Here is a 27,666-nt window from a genome sequence, read left to right on the forward strand (position 1 = left end):
AGTCATCTGTGGTTGGACACTTGTGTTGCTTCCGTGTCTTGGCTGTTGTAAATAGTGCTGATGCGAACATTGGGTGCATGTATCGTTTTGAATATATGCACGTCTCTCCTTTTTTTCCACATCCCTAGGAGTGGAATAGTTGGATGATGTGGTAGTTGTATTTTTACTTTTTTAAGGAACCTCCATACTTTGCCTAGTGGCTGTGTCACTTTACATTCCCACCAGCAGTGTACAGGGGTTCCCTTTTATCCGTATCCTCTATTTAGGAGAGAATTCTTCTAAATCTGAACTTTATAAATGCCAAAATGAAAGTTGGTAATCTCAGCTCTGATGTTCATTAACATGTAAATAGGTGAACAAATTGTGGTGTATCTTTGGTAAGGAATACTATTCTGCGATAATAAGGATATATAAGTTGGGAATTTTAACCGCCTATTCCCAGTATCTTCCAGTAATGCATGTGAGTGGTATTTTAGATGTATTTTCTTCTGGGACTCTTCTTGTCAGGGAGCAGATGACAGTGAACAGCGAGGCTGAACTGTCCACTTCCTTCCTTTACAGAAAACGTGCTTGGAGTGACGTAGTAATAAGTGGAGGTGGTGAGGTCTAAATCTCTGGCGTTTCTTCTTGTCCTTGATAGTTTTTCTAACAGAAGGTAATTTGTGGTAAGAAAGAGGTAGCAAGTTGTAAAATAATACAGGAAAAATTAATGTATATGGAACTTAGCAAATGTGTCAGTTTCTTTAAAAATCTTTAATAAGATATCATTTGTATACAGTAAAATTCACCAATGTGTAATTCTGTGAGTTTTATCAAATGTATGCGATCATGTAACCATACCATAAAGTACAGAATATTTTCATCACCCCTGAAAAGACCCCTCATACCCCTCTTCCGTCAATCATCTCTCCATTCCCTGGCAACCGCTAATCTATTCTGTCACTATGTCTTTTTAAGAATTTCCTATAATTGGATTCACAAGAGTGTAATCTTTTGTGTCTAGCTTATTTCATTTAACATAATACTCTGTGATTCATCATCATTTTTGTATGTGTCAGTTATTTTTATCTCTCTTGATCATGTTTCTTCTATTTTTCTGAATGGATGGAGCATTTTTGTAATAGCATTTTTCATCCTTGTCTGCTAATACTCTGTCATTTCTGGTCTGTTTCTCTTGATAGACCTTTCTCCTAGTTGGTGGGTCATATTGCCCTATTTCTTTGAATGCCTAGATTCTTCTACTACACATTGTGACATTGTGAATTTCACATTATTAGGGGCTGCATTTTGTTACATTCATTTAGGTATTAATGTTGGACTTTGTTCTTGGAATCAGTTGGATCCTCTCAGGACCTGCTGTTTAGGAGGGTTTGGGTGGGCCAGAGCAGCTTTTAGTCTAGGGCGAATTTAGCTCCTCTACCGGTGTGACTCTTGAGGTCTTTCCGTTTCAGCTGGTGAAAACAGAAATTATTCCCAGTTCCGTATGAGTGCTGGGCATCACGTAGCCTGCTGCTTTCTGGTGGATCTCCTCAGCCTTTCATGGTTTCTTCTCCTATGTGTGCAGGTCAGCCCTTTGCCAAAGGCTTTTCTGCAGGCCCCAAAGCTCTCTCGGTGCACTTTCCTCCTCTCCTTTTGTTCTGTCCAGTAAATTCTAGCCAGCTTAGCCTCCCCAGCTTCAAAATCTGTTGTCTTCAGCGGACAAGACGCGGCCCCTGCTCCCAGAGCAGCCTGGGAGCTGCCTCTCGGTGGTACGAGGGCAACTGCGAGACCCACTGCTGGTTTCCGTTCGCTCCAGCAGCGCAGTTGTGCACTGCCTGTGGCCCGCAGTCTGGAAACCATTCTTTAATACACCCTGTCAAGCTTTCTGTTGGTTACAAGCAGTTCAATAAATCCAGTTCCTGGTACTCTTATCTCGGCTGGAACTGGAAGTCTCTTATTCTAAATGTAGAGTAAGCGTGTGTTGGTATTTCTAGGGGGAACATTAGAGTATGTCACTCATCAATTATCAACATAAATGTAACATACTTTAATATCTGTTTTAATATTTGTAAGATATATGTTGTAACTTAAGTGATGTTCTTCGGTGTTCACACTAATCTAATCTATGCTTGTGGTTGCTTCTCTGGTCAACTTAAAATTATTCACATAAGTATTAATTTCGGGTTATTTGTAGCAAACTTATCTAGAGTAGTTTCCCATCAATGATGGATATGTTAGTGTTTTGAGTCTAAGAACATTTGTCTTTTTGTTGTTGTTGTAGGTTATTCTCTTTCATTACTTTAAATATATCCTGCCATTCCCTTCTGGCCTGAAGGGTTTCTATTGATAGATCAGCTGTTATCCTTATGGGAATCCCTTTGTGTGTTATTTGTTGTTTCTCCCTTGCTGCTTTTAATATTTGTTCTTTGTGTTTGATCTTTGTTAATTTGATTAATATGTGTCTTGGGGTGTTTCGCCTTGGGTTTATCCTGTTTGGGACTCTCTGGGTTTCTTGGACCTGTGTAACTATTTCCTTCCCCATTTTAGGGATGTTTTCAGCTATTATCTCCTTGAGTATTTTCTCATGGCCCTTCTTTTTGTCTTCTTCTTCTGGGACTCCTAGGATTCAAATGTTGGGGCGTTTCACATTGTCCCAGAGGTCCCTGAGGTTGTCCTCATTTCTTTTGAGTCTTTTTTCTTTTTTCCTCCCTGCTTAATTTATTTCCACCATTTTATCTTCTACCTCACTTATCCTATCTTCTGTCTCTGTTATTCTACTGTTGGTTCCCTCCAGAGTGTTTTTTATCTCATTTATTGCATTATTCATTAGAACATTTGTTAATCATCTCTATTCCCAGTTGATTGATTTATCTTTGAGCTGTATGATTATATTTTTTAAAATATGAATCTGCTGGATTTCTCATATATGTGAAAAAATGACCGCAGCCTTCCTTATTTGTGAGTAGATTTTGAAAACTGTTGAACAGTTCTTGGCTCTTAAAAGCTGATCTTTTGAGTTTGTGTCTTGCTCTCTGTAACAGAACGATTGTTTTGGGACATCCGTTCGTAGATCGACATCCCATAAAGTCAAAACCAGGTCAAATATCTAGTCAGTTAGCATTTAGAAAAATCTATGCCTTAATCTATTTGTGTTTAGGAAAGATGAACAAAGTAGGGTTAAAAATATGATTTTTACATTACATGGATATGCTGCTGCTGTTTGGTAGGAGTTTTAGGAAAATGGTAATACAAACTCAAAACTCAAGAAGAAAATGTGGGACTCTGAATGGCTCTCTCTCTCTCTCTGGTCTTATGTGTAAAATCACTTGCAGCAAGGTTTTTGGAATGAATATTGAATTTGAGAGACGTTAATTCTAGTCAGCTGTGCCACTCATTATCACATGACTGTAGGCCAGTCACAACCTCGTGAGTCTCCTAATATAAATATATATATTTATATATTACATACTGTATAAATATTTATATAGATATGCATGAAAATGATAGTATCTCTCCTACTGTAAAGGGTGGCAGGGTGTTAGATGAGACGGCATCAGTGAACATGTTTGAGGGTGCTCGTGTGCCCCTAGTAGTAGTGGAAACGCTACTCATTAAACTTTATTTTGTACATTACTGTGAAATCTACTCTCAGCACTTACCATGACAAAATTTACCAAAGCAAGATATATTTGTGTCTTTTTATATTCCATACAGTTTACTGTGCAAAAATATTTTATGTTGGAAAGGAAGAAACAAAATGTAGAATTTATTGATAGAATAGAGATAGGAGAATTTGCTGTCTTTTTCTGCTTCTCTTTTTTCTTAGTATTATTTTGTTTTCCTCCCCATGATTTTCCAGGCAAAGAGTGTATTCAGCAATTAGCCGAAAACGTCAGGTATTTCAGGAGACGTCTGAAAAGCATGGGCTTCATCATCTATGGAAATGAAGATTCTCCAGTGGTGCCTCTGATGCTCTACATGCCAGCCAAAATTGGGTACCTTTTTTTTGTTGTTTTGTTTTAAATTTATTTATTTATTTTGGCTGTGAGCGTGGGCTTTCTCTAGTGGCAGCGAGCAGGAAGTGTTCTCTGCTTGTGGTCCACGGGCTTTTCACCGCAGTGGCTCTCGTCACGGAGCAGGAGCTCTAGACTGTGCAGGCTTCAGCAGTTGTGACACACGGGCTCCGTGGTGTCGGCTCGCAGGCTCCAGAGCTCAGGCTCTGTACTTGGGTTTCACAGGCTTACTTGCTCCGCTGCGTGTGGGATCTACATGAACCAGGGATCAAACCCATGTCCCCTGCATTGGCAGGTGGATTCTTAACCATTGTACCACCAGGGAAGTCTCCAAAATTGGTACCCTTTTGCAGATGACAGATCAGCCTCTTATTAGACTTAAGATCTCCCATGATGTGAGACCAGGGTTATATGTTCTGTTAGGTAAAACTGTCTTGGTCACATTATGTTAACCTTCATTTGCTGGATGTGCCATAGAGTAAACAGTGGATTCCAGTTTGTAAAATGCATTAACTTATTAGTTTTTCATTAAGCAAATATTTGAGTTAAATGCACTCTTCTAGGGGGTTAAGATAGATCAGTTAACAAACCACAGAAATAAAAATCCCTGTCCTTGTGTTCTACTGGGGCACGAATAAGACAAACAGAATAAATAAGGAAATTTGTAATATGTGTGTTAGAAGGTTTTAAGTGCCATGGGAAAAAACAGAGTAAGATAGGGGGTGAGAGAGTGCCTTGTGGGTGGGCAGATTACAGAATTAAATGGGATGGCCACCCCTGGGTGAGCCTCAGTGGGAAGGGAAGATGATACGAGCTGGAACTCATAGCTGAGCAAGTTAGCCACTTGGAGGATGAAGCTTCTGTGCAAAGGCCACAATGCAGGAACATAGTTATAGTTAGCCAGTGGAAGACGAGCAGGAGGTGAGTGGGGCTGAAGCGCAGTGCCCAAGGGGAAGCAGTGAGCTGTGAGGTCAGCCGTGTAATTGCACAGCTACCGGATACAGTGCACCAGCCCCTTTGGCTTGTGCAAGGCACATATAATGGAAATCTTTGCCTTGAAATAGCTTTTGGTGTATTTGAGAAGCACAGATGTGTAACAAAAACAAAATATATTTGAAAAGCCAATATGGAGTGGATAAAGGAGTCATCTGCTTAGTCAGTAAAAAAGGCACATCTTTTTTTTTTTTTTTTTTTTAAAAAGGCACATCTTTTCAGAGTTGTGAGTTTGGGTGTTAAATATAAATTTGAATAAGGATCATTTCTCAGGTTTAAGTGAACTCATCAGAGGAGCAAGTTTTTTCTTCACCTTTGAATATCCGGTGCCCACCATAGCTCCTGGCACTCAGCAAATGTTTAGTCAAGTGAAATTATTACAGGAGGGGAAATTAAATCAGGGAACCTGGAAGTACGGTGGTCTGGGTGGTCATCTGAATGATGAGCTGGGGATGAGCTGGCCTCACACACACCTAAGGAAACCCTGAATGCCAATGGCAGCTCAACACCTAAATCCATCCAGAAAATGCATGGTCTGGAAGGGTAATGCTTGGTCTTTCTACCATCAGGAAAACGTCCATGTTATAGCAGATCCTCCACATCCTTAATCTTAAAAGTTTTTTAATACTGCCAAGCCTAACATTTCAAGGACCAGGCTTAAACTCAAGTTCATTTTGAAACCTCTGAGCCACTGTTACGTGTCAGGGACACCTTACAGCTACAACTGCAAATTACTTTAGACAAGCCTTATTAAAAGTTGGTCTCTGCCAACACTTATCCTTTCATTTTTCTGAAGGAAACCGTTTGGGAGAAGACCACTTTAGGATTGAATAGAGTCTTTGTAAAACTGTCAGTTTTAACTTTCACAGAAGTTAGAAGAAATTCCTAATAGAAATCTCTAGTGCCTCTAAGAGTTTAAATCACTCAGGACAGCAAGACCTTTGTACTCTGTGCTTTATTCTTCTCCCTGGTTTCTTGTTTTCCCTTTGCAGCGCCTTTGGACGGGAGATGCTGAAGCGAAATATTGGTGTAGTTGTGGTAGGATTTCCTGCTACCCCAATCATTGAGTCCAGAGCCAGATTTTGCCTGTCTGCAGCTCATACCAGAGAAATGCTTGATGCTGTAAGTAGACACTTTCACTTTGATATAAATATACCTTATACTAAGAAGGCCTGTGTCTCAGGTGAAATCAGTCACCTGTTGGTCCTCATGGTCATTGAGCACCTGAGATAGATAGTTGCTGGTAGAGGAGGGGGCACACAGTGCTGTTTAATACACAGCTATTAGCAAAAAATTGCAAAACTGTTAGCATCACCCACCAGATCCTGTGTGATCAGGGCTCTTGGGAAATTTCTGGCTTCATCTTGTTCCACTCTCTCCCTCATTATAGTCTCTACAACTCTTTATTCTCTTTCTAGTCTAGCTTTCTCTTGTAAGCTTTCCCACCTGTTTTTCTGTGTGTGGAAGTTTCTCTCTTGACCCTTCTCTCCCCTTTGTCTTGCTGACTGTTACTCATTCGTCACATCTCCACATAGACTTGCTCAAGGGTTTTCCCAAACCTTCTTGCTAGATGTTTCTGGAAATCCTAAGACTCCCGCCTAGAAAATTCTTTACACCTGTAGTTATTTAATGGCAGTCTTTTCCATTAGGTAAGTCTTAAGCAGGAACTAAGTCTATTTTTTTCATTCTGAGTGCCCAGCATATAATAGGAGCTCATAATTAATACTGACTAAAAAAATTTATGGTCTCTTAATATGTTCTCGTCTCTTGGTATTTCCTTAATATGCTGTTACCTCACATGTAAGACTTCAGACTTTTTAAAGCATTAAGGTGTTCCTATGTTGGGTGCATTCAGTTCAGTTCAGTCCAGTCGCCCAGTCATGTCTGACTCTCTGTGACCCGATGGACTGCAGCATGCCTGGCCTCCCTATCCATCACCAACTCTAGGAGTCTAGTCAAACTCATGTCCATTGAGTTGGTGATGCCATCCATCCATCTCATCCTCTGTCGTCCCCTTCTCCTCCCACCTTCAGTCTTTCCCAGCATTACAGTCTTTTCTAATGAGTCACTTCTTTGTATCAGGTGGCCAAAGTATTGGAGTTTCAGCTTCAACATCAGTCCTTCCAATGAATATTCAGGACTGATTTCGTTTAGAATGGACTGGTTGGATCTCCTTGCATTCCAAGGGACTCTCAAGAGTCTTCTCCAAACACCACAGTTCAAAAGCATCAATTCTTCGACGCTCAGCTTTCTTTATAGCCCAACTCTCACATCTGTATATGGCTACTGGAAAAACCATAGCCTTGACTAGACGGACCTTTGTTGGCAATGTCTCTGCTTTTCAATATGCTAAGTTGGTCATAACTTTTCTTCCAAGGAGCAAGTGTCTTTTAATTTCATGGCTGCAGTCACCATCTGCAGTGATTTGGAGCCCAAAAAAATAGTCTGTCACTGTTTCCGTTGTTTCCCCATCTATTTGCCATGAAGTGATGGGACCAGATGCCATGATCTTAGTTTTCTGAATGTTGAGTTTTAAGCCAACTTTTTCACTCTACTCTTTCACTTTCATCAAGAGGTTCTTTAGTTCTTCACTTTCTGCCATTAGGGTGGTATCATCTGCATATCTGAGGTTATTGATATTTCTCCTGGCAATATTGATTACAGCTTGTGCTTCCTCCAGCCCAGCATTTCTCATGATTTACTCTGCATATAAGTTAAATAAGCAGGGTGACAATATACAGCCTTGACGTACTCCTTTCCCGACTTGGAACCAGTCTCCTGTTCTATGTCCAGTTCTAACTGTTGCTTCCTGACCTTCATACAGATTTCTCAGGAGGCAGGTCAAGTGGTCTAGTATTCCCATCTCTTTATGAATTTTCCACAGTTTGTTGTGATCCACAGTCAAAGCGTTACATCTTCTTCTTTGATTGATCCCTTTATATAGTATCCTTCTTTGTCTCTTGTAACAGTCTTTATTTTAAAGTCTATTTTGTTTGATACGAGTACTGCTTCAGCTTTCTTTTGAATTCCATTTACATGGATACCTTTTTCTATCCCCTCACTTTCAGTCTGTGTGTATTCCTAGATCTGAAGTGGGTCTCTTACAGGCAGCATATATATGGACCTTGTTTTTGTATGCATTTAGCCAATCTGTCTTTTGGTTGAAGCATTTAATCCATTTATGTTTAAGGTAATTATCTACATGTATGTTCTTATTGTCATTTTGTTAACTGTATGTTTGCCTTTACCAGTGAACTTTCCCACTTGTAATTTTCTTTTTTTTTTAATTTATTTTTATTAGTTGTAATTTTCTTGTTTCTAATTCTGGCCTTTTCTTTCCAGCATAGAGAAGTTCCTTTAGCAATTGTTGTAAAGCTGGTTTAGTGGTGCTGAATTCTCTCATCCTCTGCTTGTTTGTGAAGCTTTTAATTTCTCCATCAAATCTGAATGAGAGCCTAGCTGGGTAGAGTATTCTTGGTAGTAGGATTTTTGCTCTCATCACTTTAAATTTATCATGCCTTTCCCTTCTGACCTGCATAGTTTCTGCTTAAACAATCAACTGAAAGCCTTATGGGAATTTCCTTGTATGTTATTTGTTGCTTTTCCCTTGCTGCTTTTAATATTTTATCTTTGTCTTTAATTTTTGTTTGTTTGGTTAATTTGTGCCTTGGTGTGTTCCTCCTTGGGTTTGTGCTGTATGGCCTCTGCACTTCCTGGACTTGGGTGGCTGTTTCTTATCCTTTGTTAGGGAAGTTTTCCACTATTATCTCCCTATATTTCCTTAGGCCCTTTCTCTGTCTCTCTTCTCCTTCTGGGTCTCTTATCATGTGAATGTTTGTGTGGTTAATGTTGTCCTAAAGGTCTCAAACTGTCCTCATTTCTTTTAAATCTTTTTTCCTTATTCTGTTCCACTCCAGTGATTTCCATCATTTTATCTTCAAGTCACTTATCTGTTCTTCTTATTCATTTAATTCTGTCGATTCCTTCTTGTAGAATCACTAATAATAAAAATATTCCTTCAATTTATCATTTCAGTTATTGTGCTGTTGAACTCTGTTTATATTTTCTAGCTCTTTGTTATACATTTCTTGTACCTGCTTGGTCTGTGCCTCGATTTTTTTTTTTCCCTGAGTTCATCTTTATTATCATTACCGTGAATACTTTTTCAGGTAGATTTTCTGTCTCCACTTCGCTGATTTGTCTTCTGGGGTTTTATCTTGATCCTTTGTCTGGAACATATTCCTCTGCTGTCTCATTTTGTCTACCTTTCTGTGTTTGCAGTCTCCATTACGCAGGCTGCAGGGTTGAAGTTCCTTGTCCTTCTGGAATCTGGCCTCTGGTGGGTGAGGCTGGTCTAGAGGCTTGTGCAGGCTTCCTGGTGGGAGGGATTGGTGCCCGCCCACTGGAGGGTGGAGCTGGGGCTTGTCCCTCTAGTGGACAGGGCCATATCAGGGGGTGTGTTTAGAGGCAGCTGTGGGCTCAGGAAGCCTTTAGGCAGCCTGTCTGGTGATGAGTGGGCCTGTGTTCCCACCGTGTTGCTTGTTGGGGCTGCGGCATCCAAGCACTGGGTGTTGGTGGGGCTGTTAGGTGGGGCCGGGCCTTGGTGTCAGGGTAGCAGTCTCCAGAGAGCTCACCCCAGTAAGTACTCCCCCATACCTACACCGCCAGTGTGAGCCACAGCCACCCCTGCCTTCCCCTGGGGACCCTTCCGAGACCAGCATGTAGGTCTGGCCCAGGCTTCTGTGGAGTCACGGCTTTTCCCCAGGATCCTGGTGCACACAAAGACAGTGTGCATCTTCCAAAATGGAGTTTCTGTTTCCCCCAGTCCTGTGGAGGATTGTAACCAAGCCCCACTGGCCTTCAAAGCCAAATGCTGCTCCTCCCACTGCCAGACGCCCCCCAAACTGGGATGCCTGACACGCGGCTCAGAGCTCTCCTTCCTATAGGAGAAACTCCAGTGTTAATTATTTTCCAGTCAGTGGGTATGAGACGTGACTGTATTGCAGATGTGCCCTTCCTACCATCTTGTTGTGACTCCTTCTTTGTCTTTGGATGTAGAACATCTTTTATGGTAGGTTCCAGTCTTTTTTGTTAGTGGTTGTTCAGCAGGTGGTTGTGATTTAGAGAGAGGGTGAACTCAAGTCCTTCTTCTCCACTGTCTTGTCTCCAGCCTCTTTAAGATTTCAGACTTCTTTAAAAAAAAGGATTTCAGACTTTAAATAGATCCTACTTTCTGAGAGTTTATAGAGCTCTAGAACATGATATTTCCATAAAATTAGTTGATAGAAAAAAAATTAGGTGATAGAAATATCAGAATATTAATTCATTGGAGAGCTACTAATCTTAAAGAATCTTATGAATGCATGTTTTTAAAAGCTTAATTTTTAAAAACTGCTTAATTGACATTTTAATTTTAACTGCTAAAGATTTTGATTTTTTGTCCCTATTTCTTCATAGCAAATCTTCTACAAATATGGTATATTCTTAATCATCTGATACTGAAATTGGATTCAATTTATTGATATTGTATCTCTGTTTTTCTTCTTTGTTTCAATTATACCTTTTGAGATTTTTCCCATAGATTTTCCCTTTACTCAAAAATCTTACTGATGAATTTCTTCACTGATTATTTTTTAACCTAGTGATACCAGCTTCTCTTCCACCTTGTTTGGGTATTTAGGAGTTTCAGCACACCTTTTAAAAAATAACTGTCATTAAAAGCAATGACTAAAGTTATTCACTATGTCTTGTAAAAGCTTTTACTCCTGATAACTAAACACATTCATGAAATAACTTAGCTGTAACCAGGTATCTTGGTAGATTTCTATTGCCAGTAGCGTGTTTACCTGTTGACAGTTTTGATCTTTTTCCCATAATATCCACTTGAAGGATTATTTGACTTTGCCTTCCATTTAGGTTTTTTAAGCATAAAGTATTTTTTTTGAAACTGCAGGTTTGTTAAAGTCATTTTGTCTTAATGATTTTTTATGGAAGTAAACATGAACATTACGAGATACAAATGAAGTTTCATTTATTAATTGGCCCTGAGACATGATTCTATATATAGGAAATGCTGTACAATTCACACTAAAAAACTAATCTACTATAGCTAATAAATATATTCAGCAAAGTTGCAGAATACAAAGCACAAAAATTAGTGTATTTCTATACACTGGCAGTGAATACATGAAAAGGAGATTAATATTTCATTTACAATAGCATTCAAAAGAATAAAATACCTAGGAATAAATTTAACCAGGGAGGTGGAAGACTTGCATATTAAGCTGTAAAACATTGCTGGAAGAAATGAAGGAAGACTTAAATAAATGTAAAGCTACCCCATATCCATGGACTGGAAGATTTAAGTTTATTAAAATGTCAGTTCAGCAAGATCTGTAGATTCACTGCCGTCCCTATCAAAATTACAATGGCCATTTTTGCAGAAATAGGAAAACTGATCCTTAAATTCATATGGAACTGTAGGAGGCCCCAGATCAGCAAAACAATATAGAAAAGGAAAATAGAAGTTGGAGAACTCAAACTTCCTGATTTCAAAACTTACTACAATGCTACAGTAATTGGAACAGTGGAGTACTAGCATAAAGATAGATTTGTAGACCAATGGGGTAGAATCAAGAGTCAAGAAATACATCTATGGCTAACTGATTTTCAACACAGACGCCTAAGACTGGTTAATGGAGAAGGTATAGTGTCTTCAATTAATGGTATTGAACAGCTGGATAACTGCATGCCAAAGAATGAAGTTATACCCTTACAACATGGATGAGCCTTGAAAACAGTATGCAAAGTGAAAGAAGACACAGTAGACCATTCATATGCAGTGTCTGAAACAGGCAGATCCACGGGGCCAAAAAACAGACTGGTGGTTGCCAGGGCGTAGGGAAAGGAGGAATGAGGATTTGAGTATGGGGTTTATTTTTTGAAGTGATAATGTTTTAAAATTAGATAGTGATGAAAGTTGTACAACTCTGAATATACTCAGAAGCACTGAATTGTGAACTTCTAAGAGGTGAATTTTGTGAATTGTATCTCAGTAAAGCTATTATTTTTAAAAAGGAGAAGAGCAAAATTGTCAGCTCAGGGATGCACAGCTATTCTAGTATATTCTCTTATTCAAAGACCATATTCAACCCTATAATTAACATGTTTTTCCCCTAAGAACTCATCTTACCCTGTCATCCAGAATTCAGTGTAGACTATTTGTTAACAAACTGTGATACTTGTAATGGTTCCTTATTCTTAATCTAATCAGGTAATGTCACATCATGGCCAGCAGTTTGTAGTTACAGTTTTCTCTTTTATGTCAGTAAAACCTGTTCATCTGAGATATTTGTTATAGTATCAGTCTACATCCCTTTGGGCTGCGGTGGCTTCTTTCTCATTTTCTTTTTTAGTTGATGAACAATATCATGTTCTTCTGAATATCCTTTACTTTGTGATTTAGTAAGTCACGTGTTGTTTTAAATTAATAAGTCCTGTATCAGAGGTTGGGAGAATAAATGGTTTAAGAGATTCTCTCAGCTAAAATTCAATCTTAAATTGCTTCCATATGGAACTTTTAATTAAACCTCTCCTCAGAGATACCACTGTTCTGATAGCATATTGAAGTCCAGCTCTTACTTGCTTTTTATATTTTTCACATTTGGAGTGAAGAGTATTTTTTTTAATGTTAGAATAAATATGCAATACTATTTATTAGTGTTCCTCCCCACCTCTGTAAATACTGATTTCTTAAAGGCTAAACTTAAGAACAGTTGTATATGTCAATTAACTAATAATTAACTGATTCTCTTTTCTGAGCTAGATGGTATATATTTTCCTATGGAATTATAACCCTGAGTGGACAGATGATTTATATGATGTGGTGGAGATTTGGAGAGCCACACTCGGGCAGCAGGGCTTCTTCCTGTTCTTAGTCTAATGAGGTGGTGTCCCAGCTAGACCCATTCTCACCAAAGCCGAGGCCTATTAGACCCACATCCACAGATGCCTGTGGAGTGAACGACAGTGCTAGAGAGCTGCCTTGAACTGAAAATGCAGTCTGTGACCTGTACCAGGCGCTTTTATTAGAAAGCCTTAGAATCTAGGATCTTAGCATTTTGGCTGTCTTCAATGGATTGCTCTGAGAAGTTCTGATCACATATATCACACATCCCTTTCTTACATTGTGATTCTCTATTCTGACTCTCTGTGTGCTCCTTTTTGGAAAGTTAACTGTGTGAACTATGGTCTGTGTACTTTGCTGTATGTTTGTATGTATACTTCAGCCAGGTGTTGGGTTCTGTTTGTTTTTAAGTGCAGATAGGAAACCATACAGAGATTATGAGGTAATCTGTGTAGCAATCAGGAGGAGATTTTTCACTTCATCACTTGTCTTAGTGTTTTAACTTTTATAAGGAACATATTATCTTTGAAAAATAAAAGAGCAAACTTTACAGAAAAGAAAGTTATATTGAGAGTTTTGCTGGAAAGACAAGATAATCTGTCCATGTTAGGATTTGGGGGTTTAAAATCAAACCTGAGTTTAAATGCTGACTCTGTTCTTTCCTTTTTCTTACTAAGTCTGCACAGCAGTGCATTTGGGGACTTCACCTCTCATCTAGGAAGCATCCCAATGCCAGCTTCTTATCACTTTTCTGGTAGTGTGATAACAGAAAGAACGTGTACTGGAGGATAAAAGTAGAAAGTAGAGGGGACAAGTTGTAGCCATCCTGGCCAATTCAGGGTACACACTCCTTCTAGTAAGCATGTCATACATTGGTTAATTATACCCTTCATCCTGAATCCCTGCTCTTCACAGCCTGTTCTTCATGGTCAGCCTGAAGTCCTTACTCAAAAACCAGCTCTTTCCACTGCTAGACGCTAGTCTGCTCAGAGTAAATGCACGGGGTGCAGTCCCACCGCAGGCTAACCGTGCCATGGTTGTTTTTAGAAAGGTAAGGCAGCAAGTGTGCCTTCCTCCTCCCGGCTCTGACTGACTCCCTCTGTGTCTTGTGTACTAGGCTTTAAAGGAGATTGACGAAGTCGGGGACCTGCTGCACCTGAAGTATTCGCGCCATCGGTCAGTACCCCTCCTGGACAGGCCCTTCGATGAGACGACATACGAGGAAACAGAAGACTGAGCCTTTTTGGTGCTCCGCTGCAGGAACTCTCACTCACCCAGGAACTGCGTGTGGCCTCCCCGAGCCAGTGGCAGGAACCACACTTCCGTGGCCATCTCGCGTGCAAGACATTTCCTCAACTACTGACGACGGCCACCTCCACTCTCAGCGGCGTTTTGTAAATAGTGAGAAACTGCTGCACATCCTTCCTTCGCTACATTTCACCTTTAAAAAAAAAAAAAAAAAAGAGGGTGACTCACTTTGCTTTTTTTTGTCTATTAAAAAAAAAATGTTTTATTTTATAACTATTCTACTTGTGAAATTACGCTGACCCTAGCCCGTCTCTGGCTGACCACACAGCCCGTTTCGCTCTTGCAGCCCCCTCCCACTCCTGGCCAGAGCTCCTGCTGTCCCTGGCCTTCTTCCTGGGGAGCAGGTGCCTCCCACTCACCTCCTGTCCAGGTCTCAGAGGCTGCCAGCCTTGGAATCCCTACTGAGCCAGTCACGACACAATCCACCAGTGTTTTAAAGATGGCTGAAGTCTAGCCATGTAAGAAAGGCAGTCAAGACTACTGTTGCCGAAACTGCCCCCCTCCACTTGGAACTCTCTCTGGCCAGGAGCCTCTGAGGCTTGGTCTTTGTCCATTTTGTTCTGGTCACCAGAGGATAATCCTTCTTCACCTTCAAATGTTTCTCCGTAATGGTCACCCTCTGAAGGTTATGTCCAGTTTCTGGGTGTTTCCCAAGCTGCGATCTGACAGTCCCGCCCCCTCTCTAAGACACGGAGATTGCGGCCACGTACCACCCTGGTCAAACCTCGGTGCTGAAGCTGATGCTCAAGCTCTCTGCTCTCTGTGCAGAGCGGCCCCTTGGTGATCCTTCCTCCTGCCAGCATGAGAGGGCAGGGGCGGTATGGAAAGAGGTGCTGGCTCCTCGTATCCACAGAATGTCTGGTTTGGTTATTACTGCTTTCTACTTTTCAAAATTATGACAGCCTCTGCCTGGGTCTGGGTCCAGATTAGGATTGAAACTGATAAAGGAAAATGTGGGTAAACCCTCTGTTCAGAAATCATTTGTCACGTTCCCGAGTGTATTAGCTCACCCTTTCTAGAGGATGACCTGTGTAAGTAGCACTCTCTGAGTGATGTTGCTCTTTCGTCCTCAGTGTCCTAGTGCAGTTCTCAGCTGGCATCTGGGCCTCAGGGGCTCCATCTCCTTCCGTTACCTCCTTGTTTCTCCCTGAGAAATTCTGAACAGTTTTTCGCTAGCCTGAGATCCTCTTTTGACTCTGTTTTCATACCAGGCAAGGGAACGTCTTTCAGTGAGCTTTATACTGCTTGACCAAAGAACAAATCTGAAAATCACCATGTTAAAGTTATTACTTGTTTTTTCCCATTGACCAAAGCTTAAGTGAAGAGAACTTTGGACTGTTTTGTACGCAAGATCAGCTGTCTTTTAGTAGCCATCAAGTATTACAAGGGAAGGAGTGGAAACAGAATGGAAGAACTTTGTGTGAAAGCAGTTTTGTACATTTTTGAAATCACTCCTTTTATTGGAAAAAAAATTCTCAGTCCAAGTTCTTTCTAGGCATCTTGTCATCAGATGTATTTTTGTGCTGATACATTTAGTGAAGGACATAAACGATGCTATTGCTGGTGAAGTTTTGTTCTCACATCTTAAGTTATCATAGGTCATTCTCAGCATCTGAGAACCTTAAGCCCTTGAAATAGTCTGAGATTTTATTATACTTTTTTAAAGAATTAAAAAAAAAAAATTAACCAGGTAGAGATGCAGGGACTGCATTTAGCATGTACAAGTTGGAGTAAAAAAGACTGTGGTAAACTAAGTAATTAGTCGTGTAAAATAAAATACGTTACTAACATTTCCTGCACATCTAGGTCCTCACCATAGAACCCCATTAGAATACCAGAGAGCTTTTGCTGGTATAGAGTTTGCAAAAGTCATAAACCTTAAACAATGAACTTAATGGCCAGTCTTTTATTTTGACTTGCATGAAGTCACTGCAACTTAAAATGTCAGTTATGGGCATTTAATATATATATATATGTATCACTTTGCTATGCAGTTATTTCAGGATAAATGCAGTTAACTTATAGGTTTATTTTGAAATGATAAAACTGTGATCTCACCAGGAACTCTACTTTCTAGAGGATAAAACATTATGCATACTGGTTGTCTCTTCCTGAAACTGTAATGTAAATCTAGGGTCCAGTCATATCACAAACACCATTACTTAACCACGTACTTGGGAAAATACAAGTGTATATAAATGAAGTCATTGGGAATGAGTAGAAACAAACCCGGAACAAGTAAGTGTTGTTCAGTACATGGTTTAACACAGCCTGCTTCAGGAATCTGATGGGATTCAAACAGGTATCTGCTAACCATTCCTACCAAAGCTGATCCATCAGAGTTAGTTGATAGAGGTGTGGCTAATCTTTACTACTTTTTCTCATCCCTCTTTTCATGTAGCATTGTCTTCATCCATTTCAGGTTTATATGACCGTTTTGTGCAGATCGCATCAGAAACCAGGAAGTGTATAACTAGGGGACATCAAAATCACATCCAAAGAATGGATCAAGTGGCAATGTCAGATTCTCCTCCCATCTTTAGTAAAAGCTTTGCCCTAGAATATGGTGTGTGTTTTGGAACAAGTAAATATTGAAAGGGAAGCTCCAGGGTTAAGGTCTTTGGAGCACCAAGCTTTTTGCTTTGCTTTGGAACAATTTTTGTCTTTAAAAAACATTCTGGTCTCTGGAGCCCAGAGTACTGCTCACTCATTTGAGGAACTTGACACCTTTAGTCTTTTCATCACTATGTTAAACTTTTGTGATGGGGTATTTCAGTTGGTCAAACAGGCATCTTCCTTATGTGCTCATGGAAGGTGAACAGAAGTAAGGGACACAGCTACTGAGGGCTGTGTGTCTGCCTGGTGCCTTTTCAGAAGCCAAGGCCGTGTTTATTCCCTCACGCCTCCCTTTCCAAATTGATGAGGATCTCTGGCAACCTGTCATACTGGGTTAGGCAGCAGCACGGAACTGCTAGTCACGTGAAGAAAGAGGATTTGGCTTGTTCTTGCTTTGTATGAATTTGTGGCAAAACCACCTTCAGAAGTTTGAATATAATTGACTGTTGCCCAGTTTTCTCTCTTTTTTTTTTTTTGCCACTCCGCATGGCATGCAGAAGTCTGGTTCCCCAGTCATGGATCAGACCCACGCCTCCTGCACTGGAAGCATGGAGTCTTAACCACTGGACTGCCAGGAAAGTCCCTCCTGGTTCTCTTGTAACAATACAGAGAGTTGCTGTGACCGCATTCCCAGGGTGTCTCTTGATGTTCTAGGTAAGCCAGAATAGGTTTTAATCTCTACTTGCTATAACCTGTGTGGTTAGAAAAGATGAAAGAGTTCTTTTCCTCTGTCCACTGTCAGGAACGTCAAGAATTGTTGAGCACTTCACACAGGCAAAATCAGTGTGGCCCCAAGGGGTAATGAAGGGGGAATTGTGAAAATCACAGGATTCGTCTTGGCTGTTGAGCAGCTGTCTGCTTCAGTGCACCCTCAGCCTATAGATTGATACGCTGCTACCTGCCTAACATGGAAGCCCAGTGCCCAGTAAGCATCTTAATCCGTGCAGCCAGTTAATCAAAATACCTTCCAGTCTCTCCTCAGTGTTACCTCCATGAAGCACAATGTTCAGACTCCTAGCCAGTTGCCATGTGCCCAGATAGCTAAGTTAGACGGCTGGCTTCCTGCCTTATCGTACAGAAGAAATGTCAGGACTCGCCAATAATCCTTTTGCTCTTAATGTGTAAAAATCTCATTGCCCCTTTAGTCATTTCCAGTACTTCTAAGCACCTTTTCCTATAGATTGAGCCTTTTCTAGGGAGGAAACTGAAGGGGCTAGCTCGAGCCCTCGTTGGAAGTGTTTTTTTCTAGTCTCTGCTGAGTCTGGAGTTACCACATTCCCAGTCATTCTTGGGGAGGACTTGGGGGAGCTGTGGTCAAGGTCTCGTTTACTATGGAGTACACATGATAAATGGCCTTATAAACTGAGATTCTTTGTGGTATGATGAGTTTATTCAACTGACCGTAAAGAATTCAGTGTTTATCTTAAACTGCCGTTACTATGTTTTTAATGAAGCATACCCAAAGCTCTGTTCTTTTGGAGCAGTTGTGGGGAGGTTGAATGAAAGGTAAAAGTTATCGCGGCTCCCTGACATTGTGCCAACTGTCCTGCCTTGTTGCCATCTGCGTGGATAGTGGATCCTCCCATAGACGAGGGGCCTGGAGCCCACTCAGTGTCTGCTTTTTCCACCACGGTTCCGGAGTTCGCTGTGCACAGCTTTGTCGCTTGGCCCAGGTCTTCCTCAGAAGTGTGGGACATATCCCTGGCTAGGGTGGAATGTCTTCACCCTTAGCATTAGGTCTTGTTCCCTCAGATGTTAAGGGTTGGAACAGTGAAAAGCATCTTCAGTGGTTCTTCAGAGGAGACTAGTGAGGTCACCAAGTCAGCCAGCATGCCCACACAGTCTTAATGATCCCTCTCTGGATAAAGGCAGCTAACATTAAGAGAAGGGGGAAAGATAAATGAATAGAGACGTAGCTTATGGGGAGCTGAGCTCTTTATTTTGTTGGCCTGTATATTTTTCATTCCTGAAAAACTGGAATATGCAAGAGGTGCTGTGATAACCCTTCTCCAGCCCTGTAATGCTCATATAATCTGAGAAAGAGAAGGGAAATATATAAATTAATTTTTTTAAGATTTAGTATTGTGTTAAAATGTCACCCTGTCTCCCTTCCTTGCTGAATGATTTTGTTTGTTTGTTTGTTTTTCATTTGTTAGATGATGGTTGAGCTATAAATAATGGCCTAGGGGAGGTATATCCATTCTGAGAGTGTATGTTAAGAGCTGAAGGGGAACTACTTGAGATGACTTAAGAATCATCCCATGCAAATACATTGTTTTGCTCCAATAAAATACTCGAAAAGCTGTATCTGCCTTTATTCATTCAACCAATAAACACTGCGTACTGTTTCCATGCCAGGCACTGTGCTGTGTGTCGCTCAGTCGTGTCCGACTCTTTGCAGCTCCATAGACTGCAGCCCGCCAAGTTACTCTGTCCATGGGATTCTCCAGGCAAGAATACTGGAGTGGGTTGCCATTTCCTTCTCCAGGGGATCTTCCTCACCCAGGGATCGAACACCTATCTCCTCTACTGGCAGGTAGATTCTTTACCACTGAGCCACTTGGGAAGCCTGAGAGGAATTCATACAGGGAGTCAAAAAGAGGAGGAGAGAGACTTTTGGGTTCACAGTAGCTGGAACAGTAATAGAACAAGCTAAGATTTTAGCAACATAACACCCCCTCTTCCCACCGTGTACTTTGTCTGGGTCATCACAGCATTCAACCAATGAATACCGAGTGCTGCTCCCATGCCAGGCACTGCACTGAGCATCACCAATAACCGCAACAAACAGAAAAAGTTAGGGTTCCTACCTTGAAGTAAACAAATAAGCACATGAATCAAATTTACATTAGAGACTACTAAGTGCCGTGAAGGAAAGGTAAACGACGCGAGACGACTGGAACCAGTGCCTGGTTTAGACAAAGGTGATAGAGGAAACTTTTCTAAGGAGTGGAGAATCTGGAAGAGTGTGGTTGACGGTCCCTGAGTAAAGGGCCAATGGTGAGAGGGCTCATGAGCAGGTGGTGGAGGCCTGCTGCACAGGCTGTCCTGGTGAGTTTATCTCACTGGGAAAACGAGTGAAAACCTCTAAGCATTGGAAAGAATATCCCCTAGCATGCTTTTTTTGTAGACAGTGACAAGTTGAAAAAATTTGTATGGAAATGCCAAGGACCTAGAATAGCCAAAACAGTTTTGTAACGGTACTTACACTGTGTATATGTGCTCATGTCCGACTCTGTGGCCCCCGTGGACTATAGCCCACCAGGTTCCTCTGCCCATAGAATTTTCCAGGCAAGAATACTGCAGTAGGGTGCCATTTCCTACTCCAGGGGATCTTCCTGACTCAGGGATTGAACCTGATTTCAAAACTTTGTGCAAAGAAAACTGCAGTAACCAAGAGTGGTATCAACCAAAAATTGATATTAGTCATATAGAGGAATAAAACCGAATACGGAGTCCAGAAATAGACCCACACATGTATGGTTGGTTGATTTTTGACACATGCCAAGTTAATTCAATGGGAAAAGGACCTTCAACCCTTACATAACATAACAATTAAATCATAGATCTGAACATAAGAAAAAATATGAAGCTTCTAGGAGAAACTAAAAGAAAATCTGTGACTTTGGATTAGGTGGCAATGATATCTTCAGACACAAAAAAGAAGGCTCAAAAAATGCTGATAAAGTAGGAAAGCATAACAAAAATGTAGGTCACAGACTGGGTTAAAATATCCACAGAACATATATCTGACAAAGGCTGTCTAGAATGTATAAAGAATTCTTAAAAGCTCAGTAAGACTGTTGAGTAAAAAATAGGCAAGAGATTTGAACAGACACTTCACAAAAGGAATACTAGTGGCCAGTAAGCCCATGGGAAAATGCTCGGTATCACTGGTCATTAAGGAAATGCAAATTAAAACAGCAATAAGATGCTACCACTCATCCACCTGCTAGAATGGCTAAATTTAAAAAGAATTACAGTACCAAGTACTGATGAAGGTGGGAATGCAAAAAGGTGCAGCCATTTGAGAAAACAATTTGGCAGTTTTTTGACAGCAGTTTCATCCAAGAGAAGTGAAAACATATCCACAGACGAACTGGCACTTGAATATTCATAGCTGCTTTATTCATAATAGCCCCAAAATGAAAACAATCCAAATGCCATCATAATTAACAGGAAAAGAAGCAAAATGGTCATGTGATGGAATACTACTTAGCTGTGAAAAGGAATGAACTACTGACAACTAGATGGATAAATCCCAACCATGCTCAAAGAAAGAAGCCAAACAAAAGAATAAATAAAGATTATATACAAAATTCTAAAAAGGCCAACTAACCTATGATGACAGAAAGTGGAGAAGTGCTTACCAGGAGCCAGCGGTGGGGAGGTAGGGATTAACTGAACAGAGGGACTGTTAAAGGGTAGTTTTTCAAAAAAGAAAAAATCTTGACTCTTTTACAGATGTAAAAATGAAAGATTTTATTTAACTCATTGATGAGGAAACTGTTAAGTGTATTACAACCAATTCAAAGGAAATTAGAAAACAAACCTCATGGGGCAGGAATATTAAATGTACAAATGACAAACGGATTTCTTTCACACTAGGGGTGGTAGGTCAGTTGAACCTCCACAGGACAGGACAGAATTTGCATTTAAATAGAATTATTTTGCTTTTCTATTAGTTACCTATAACGTATAAAGTTGTAAAATAGCTCCAAGACAATGAAAGACTAGAATCAGACAACTCAAAGGATGTACTGTAGACAATGCATTGTTTTCCACTGAAGCATATTTATTCTTCCTGCAATTCACCAAAGGAAACTGGAGTTGTGAGAAATTTCTGTATTGTGAAGATGGTAGTGATTACCTGGATGTATACATTTGTCAAAATTCATTCAACTATACAGTTAAAATCAGTGTGTTTTAGCCTTCCTTCAGCTTCTCTGACCTCCAAGTTCCAGTGGGCAGATGCAAGCACTTGTTAATTTGGGAAGGGAGAGGATGCCAGAGCAGAGAAAAAGTCAAGAGCAGCTTTGGGGCAAGGTCCTGGTTTCCCGTCAAAGGATACACACAACAGTGTATCTTTGAGCTATTCTGCAGGTACTGAAACCCCCTCCAGGTGGGAAAAGTTAGCAAATTTGGAAAACTCAGCAGTGGCCAGAAAAGGTCAGTTCTCATCCCAATCCCAAAGGCAATCCCAAAGAATGCTCAAACTACCGCACAATTACATTCATCTCACACGCTAATAAAGTGATGCTTAAAATTCTCCAAACCAGGCTTCAGCAATACGTGAACCGTGAACTTCCAGATGTTCAAGCTGGTTTTAGAAAAGGTAGGGGAACCAGAGATCAAATTGCCAACATCTGCTGGCTCATCGAAAAAGCAAGAGAGTTCCAGATAAACATCTATTTCTGCTTTATTGACTATTCCAAAGCCTTTGACTGTGTGGATCACAATAAACTGTGGAAAATTCTGAAAGAGATGGGAATACCAGACCACCTGACCTGCCTCTTGAGAAATGTGTATGCAGGTCAGGAAGCAACAGTTAGAACTGGACATGGAACAACAGACTGGTTCCAAATAGGAAAAGGAGTACGTCAAGGCTGTATATTGTCACCCTGCTTATTTAACTTATATGCAGAGTACATCATGAGAAAAGCTGGGCTTGAGGAAGCACAAGCTGGAGTCAAGATTGCTGGGAGAAATATCAATAACCTCAGATATGCAGATGACACTACCCTTATGGCAGAAAGTGAAGAAGAACTAAAAAGCCTCTTGATGAAAGTGAAAGAGGAGAATGAAAAAGTTGGCTTAAAGCTCAACATTCAGAAAACTAAGATCATGGCATCCGGTCCCATCACTTCATGGGAAATAGATGGGGAAACAGTGGAAACAGTGACTGACTTTATTTTTCTGGGCTCCAAAATCACTGCAAATGGTGATTGCAGCCATGAAATTAAAAGATGCTTCCTCCTTGGAAGGAAAGCTATGACCAGCCTAGATAGCATATTAAAAAGCAGAGACGTTGCTTTGTCGACAAAGGTCTGTCTAGTCAAGGCTATGGTTTTTCCAGTGATCATGTATGGATGTGAGAGTTGGACTGTGAAGAAAGCTGAGCACCAAAGAATTGATGCTTTTGAACTGTGGTGTTGGAGAAGACTCTTGAGAGTCCCTTGGACTGCAAGGAGATCCAACCAGTCCATCCTAAAGGAGATCAGTCCTGGGAGTTCATTGGAAGGACTGATGTTGAAGCTGGAACTCCAATACTTTGGCCACCTCATGAGAAGAGCTGACTCATTGGAAAAGACCCTGATGCTGGGAACGATTGAGGCCAAGAGGAGAAGGGGACGACAGAGGATGAGATGGTTGGATGGCATCACCAACTCAATGGACACGGGTTTGGGTGGACTCCAGGCGTTGGTGATGGACAGGGAGGCCTGGCTGGCTGCGGTTCATGGGGTCGCAGAGTTGGAGATGCTGAGCAACTGAACTGAACTGAACTGATGGCTCCTCACTACCTGTTCCAAACCCACCCCACCTGCCCTGTGTCTCGGGGCTCACAGTCCCTAACAACCCCATCCAGGCCTCTAAAATCGTCACTGCCACTCAGAGTTTCTGATCGGTTATCACAAGCCGACTGGGACGCTCTACACGGGAGGATCCTGCACGAGTGCCTGGCTGGAGGGCCTGGGTGGCCCCACTCTTTTACCCAGGATGACAGGGCAGAGCAGGATCTTCCGACCACTCCCTCAAACGTGGCTAGCTGCTGTCCTGGGACTTGATGCTCACATCCGAGTCTCAGCTCTCTCCTGATTCTTGAAGTGCTCAACACCATGGGGCGGAAATTGGGTGCAGAGTAGCAGGTATTTTTCAGGTCTCCACCTCCCGCAAGGGAGCTGGGGGAGCCCTGGGGGAGTGATTTCCAGGCCTTCCTTCCCCAAGCCAACCTCCCTTGGTTTGGGGCACATTTGCCCAAAATCTGAAGGCTCCCGCGTCTTGGGCTGCGGCGCGTCCCTTGCCCGCGAGGCCCTGGCGGTCCGTGAGCCCCGGCGTGGCCCACCGAGCGCCCGGGGAGGTGTCGCAGGGGAGGACTGGAGAGCGCGGCCGTGAGGCCGCCACTTCCCCCGAACAGGAATTCGCTTGGGGCTGCGATGGCGACCGCGGCGGGGACCGAGGGCGCGAAGACGGCGGATCACAGGGAGCCTCCCGCTGGCCCAAGACGCGTCCGCGAGCGCGGGCGGCCAGTCCTCCGGGGAGGGCGGGAGACACCCCAGGGCGCCGGCAGGGAGAGCCGCGCGGGTGCCCCCGCCGGGCGGGGACCTGAGCGCCCTGTGAGCCGCGCCACCCCGCGGAGCCGCCGGCCCGCGCGCCGGCCCCGCGCTCGCGCGCCCGCAGGAGGCGAGGCCGCGAGACCGCATACTCGGCGGAGCCGGCCGGGAGGCGCGGGGTCCCAGGCGGAGCCTCCTCGGGAGGGAGAGGTTACGGCGCCTCCCGGCCGCGCGGGGCTCCTCCTTGACGCGGTTCTGCGGGCGGGGCCCCGGCCGGAGCCGCGCGAAGCTGGCGGAGGTGGGCGGCGGGGCGCGAGCGGTCCCTGCTCCCCCGGCCCCCGAGGGAGGGCAGCCGGGGCCCGGCACCTACGTCCCCCAGCACCCGGCGCTGGCCCGCTGCGCCCGACCTAAGGGGGCCCCCACCCCCGGGGAGAAACTTTACTTCTGGGCGGAGTGGGGCGCGGAGTTACCCCGGAGCCGTCAGGTTTCTTCTCCCGTCCGCCCGCCGCGTCCCCGCGGCTGCCTGGCCCTGAGTGAAGCTCGCCGGCAGCTGTGCCGGCCCCGGGCGCGCTCCGAGAGGAGGGTCGGCGAGGACCACCGCCCTTTGCCGGCCGGCGGGCGGCGGTTGCTGAGGTTCCGACGGTCCAGCTACCCCACCCCGGTGCAGCCTCTTCAGCCAGATCTGCAAAGGATTTGAGTCCTTCGGGGTGTGAATTGAGAGAAGGTGTGGTAGTATGACCCTGATGCTGGGAAAGACTGAAGCAGGAGGAGAAGGGGACGACAGAAGATGAGATGGTTGGATGGCATCACCGACGCGATGGACATGACTTTGAGTAAACTCCGGGAGTTGGTGATGGACAGTTGGCGTGCTGCAGTCCATGGAGTCGCAAAGAGTCAGATACGACTGGGCGACTGAACAGAACTGACTGAGGTCGTAAGTGGGGGCCTCCAACTGGTGGGTGGGACCTTTGTATTACTAGGTGCTGGGACAATCAGAAGAGACCAGTAAGAGGTAGAGGAACGCCTTCTGAGAGCAAGGGAGCCTATGAGTGGACTTTTGGATAAGATCGAAGACAGAGGAGTGAGAACAAGAGTAGTTTCTGTGCTGTGCTTAGTCGTGTCTGACTCTTTGCAACCCCATGGACTGAAGTCCGCCAGGCTCCTCTGTCCATGGGGATTCTCCAGGCAAGAATACTGGAGTGGGTTGCCATGCCCTCCTCCAGGGGATCTTCCCGACCCAGGGATGGGACCCAGGTCTCCCGCATTGCAGGTGGATTCTTTACGGTCTGAGCCGCAGGGAGAGAAATCACTGTCTGTTAAAACCCTGTCCTTCCATCCCTAGGGATCTGCAACCCAGCCGTTCCCTCTGGACTGCAGTGGACACTCATTCCATGGGAACAGAACCTGCCAGACTCGTTCCGGGGTTTGCAGGAGCAGGCCTGTATGGTAGGGGTCTTGCCCTTCCCCTGTGCCTGGCAATTCCAGAAGGTGGCCAGAGTGGTCTTCCTTTTCCAGACTGAGGGCCCGAGGTGGGTACAGGAGAGCGCTGTGAAGTGAGAGAGCCCCAGCTTGGGACCTTCTTGGTGCCCAGGTTGCTGAGGTGGCTCCAGAGGCAATGGGAAGAAGAAACCTCCCACCACTGTTTTGGGGCTTCCCTGGTGGTTCAGTGGTAAAGAATCCACCTGCAATGCAGGAGCCACAGGAGACACAAGTTCGATCCCTGGATCGGGAAGATCCCCTGGAGGAGAGCATGGCAACCCACTCCAGTATTCCTGCCTGGAGAAGCCCATGGACAGAGGAGCCTGGCGGGCTACAATCCATGGAGTCCCAAAGAGACTGAAGCGACTTAGCATGCACAGACTGCATTTTAAGGGGGTCTCTGTGGACCGCTGTTTATCCATCTTTTTTTCACAGCTGCCCTCCCTCCTAAGGGGATTTTTTTAGACTCTATTTTGTTCTAACTACCTCCCCGCATACTGTCTGTTTATGCACTATGGCCCTTTGGAGTGTTACAAACCACTGTAATACTTCAATTTTATTTATTTATTTTTTTGCCTCTTCCCCGATATCTAACTTTTGCCCTTGTTGAGAGTACATCCTATAAAGGGTTTTCAGCCTTCACACTGCAGTCATTTTGGGGTTGTACAGTTCTGTGCTGTAACACTGTAGAATGTCTAGCAGTATCCCTGGCCTCTACCTACTGGGTGCCTGTAGCACCTATCCCCCACCCCCTCAACAGAACCAGACATCTTTCCCTGAGAGATACCCGCCGTCCCACCCGCCGTTGGGAGCCACTGCTGAAGACAAATCCAGAGGAACTGAACAGCCTCTGGCCAGTCCCACCTCATGGGTGGAGATGACAGTGGAAATAAAATTAATTAATTGAATTGGCATTTTTCTAGCATTTGGCACAAATGCTTTAGTATTGTACCTACGGCTTTATATTGTAATTATTTTTAGTATGCTTGCCAGATTTTCCCCCAAGGCCAGCCTAGACGATGAGTTATTTCAGAGCCGAAGTCACATTCCCAGCCCTAGTATAGATCCTGGCATGCCTGCTCAGTGGTGTCCAACTCTTTGCGAGCCCATGGACTGTAGCCCGCCAGGCTCTTTTGTCCATGGGATTTCCCAGGCCAGAATACTGGAGTAGGTTGCCATTTCCTCCTCCAAGGTATCCTTCCAACCGAGGGATAGAACCTGGGTCTCCTGCATTGCGGACAGAATTCTTTACAGATTTTTACCAGGGAAGCCCATCTTCTATTCTGGTTAGGAGCAAAACGCCACCGAAACAGCCACAGGGCCTAGCATTTTGTGCTCCTAGTCTTTTTGTCCTCATTTGATAGGCAAGGAAACTGACAGTGGATCCAGTAACTCATCAGTCAGCATACCAACTCAGCTTTGCTTAATTCTCCAGGCTCTGGGCACCTAACCCTGGCACCTACCACCTCCTTGGCTGGCAAGGGAAGACCTTGGGGTAGGGCAGAGGGGAGTTGGGGGCTTGCAGCTGCAAGAGGGTGATGGAGGTTAGAACTGGCCAAGAGAGAAGAACCGAGAGAGGGCAGCTGCTCTGCTGCAAGGACTGTCTTGCAGGAAGGATCCATCCCCGGGGCAGAGCTGGGGATGCTCATGCTGCGGCAGCAGGGACTCACCCATGGTTGGAGGAGGCACTTTGTGAGAGCACAGGCTGAGATGAAGGACTGGACACAGAGGAAGGAGCTTCCCCAGGGATGCTGTCCAGGGCAGCATCATGCATGTGTGTGTGTGTGTGTTGGGGGGGTGGTACTTGTCAATTCAGTCCTTGTCCACCGTCCAGCCAGTTACCCGGCAGCAGGGCCTGGACTGCAGGAGGAGCCTGGGGGGTTGAAAGGTCTCACCTGCCAGGTCTCACCTTGCCCTCTGCCACCTCCAGCACCTGGGCTCCTCCGCACACCTTGACTGTGCCCTTTGTTCCCCCTCCAGACCATCCTTCTCGCTCTGAGAGGCTGGAACCACTGGCAAGCGAGGTGACGGAGAGAGGGAGGGTCAGGAACGGGGGCCCAGAGGCGCAGCTGCTCAGCTGCCCCAGGCAGGTTGCAGCCTC

At 43.7% G+C, this 27,666-nt stretch overlaps 1 protein-coding gene across 1 annotated transcript in view; it reads left to right on the top strand.

Moving 5' to 3' along the window:
* The window catches only part of SPTLC2 (serine palmitoyltransferase long chain base subunit 2), a 96,025-nt gene extending 76,905 nt beyond the window's left edge, over window positions 1–19,120 (top strand). The window contains exons 10-12 of the mRNA XM_061156526.1: window positions 3,839–3,974; window positions 5,978–6,107; window positions 14,009–19,120. Of these exons, the coding sequence (XP_061012509.1) occupies window positions 3,839–3,974; window positions 5,978–6,107; window positions 14,009–14,128 (386 nt within the window). The 3' untranslated portion in view covers window positions 14,129–19,120. The remainder of the gene's footprint in view (window positions 1–3,838; window positions 3,975–5,977; window positions 6,108–14,008) is intronic.
* The last annotated feature ends 8,546 nt before the right edge of the window (window positions 19,121–27,666 follow it).

The sequence above is a fragment of the Dama dama genome, chromosome 12 (assembly GCF_033118175.1).
Source record: "Dama dama isolate Ldn47 chromosome 12, ASM3311817v1, whole genome shotgun sequence".
In the NCBI taxonomy this organism is placed as follows: domain Eukaryota; kingdom Metazoa; phylum Chordata; class Mammalia; order Artiodactyla; family Cervidae; genus Dama; species Dama dama.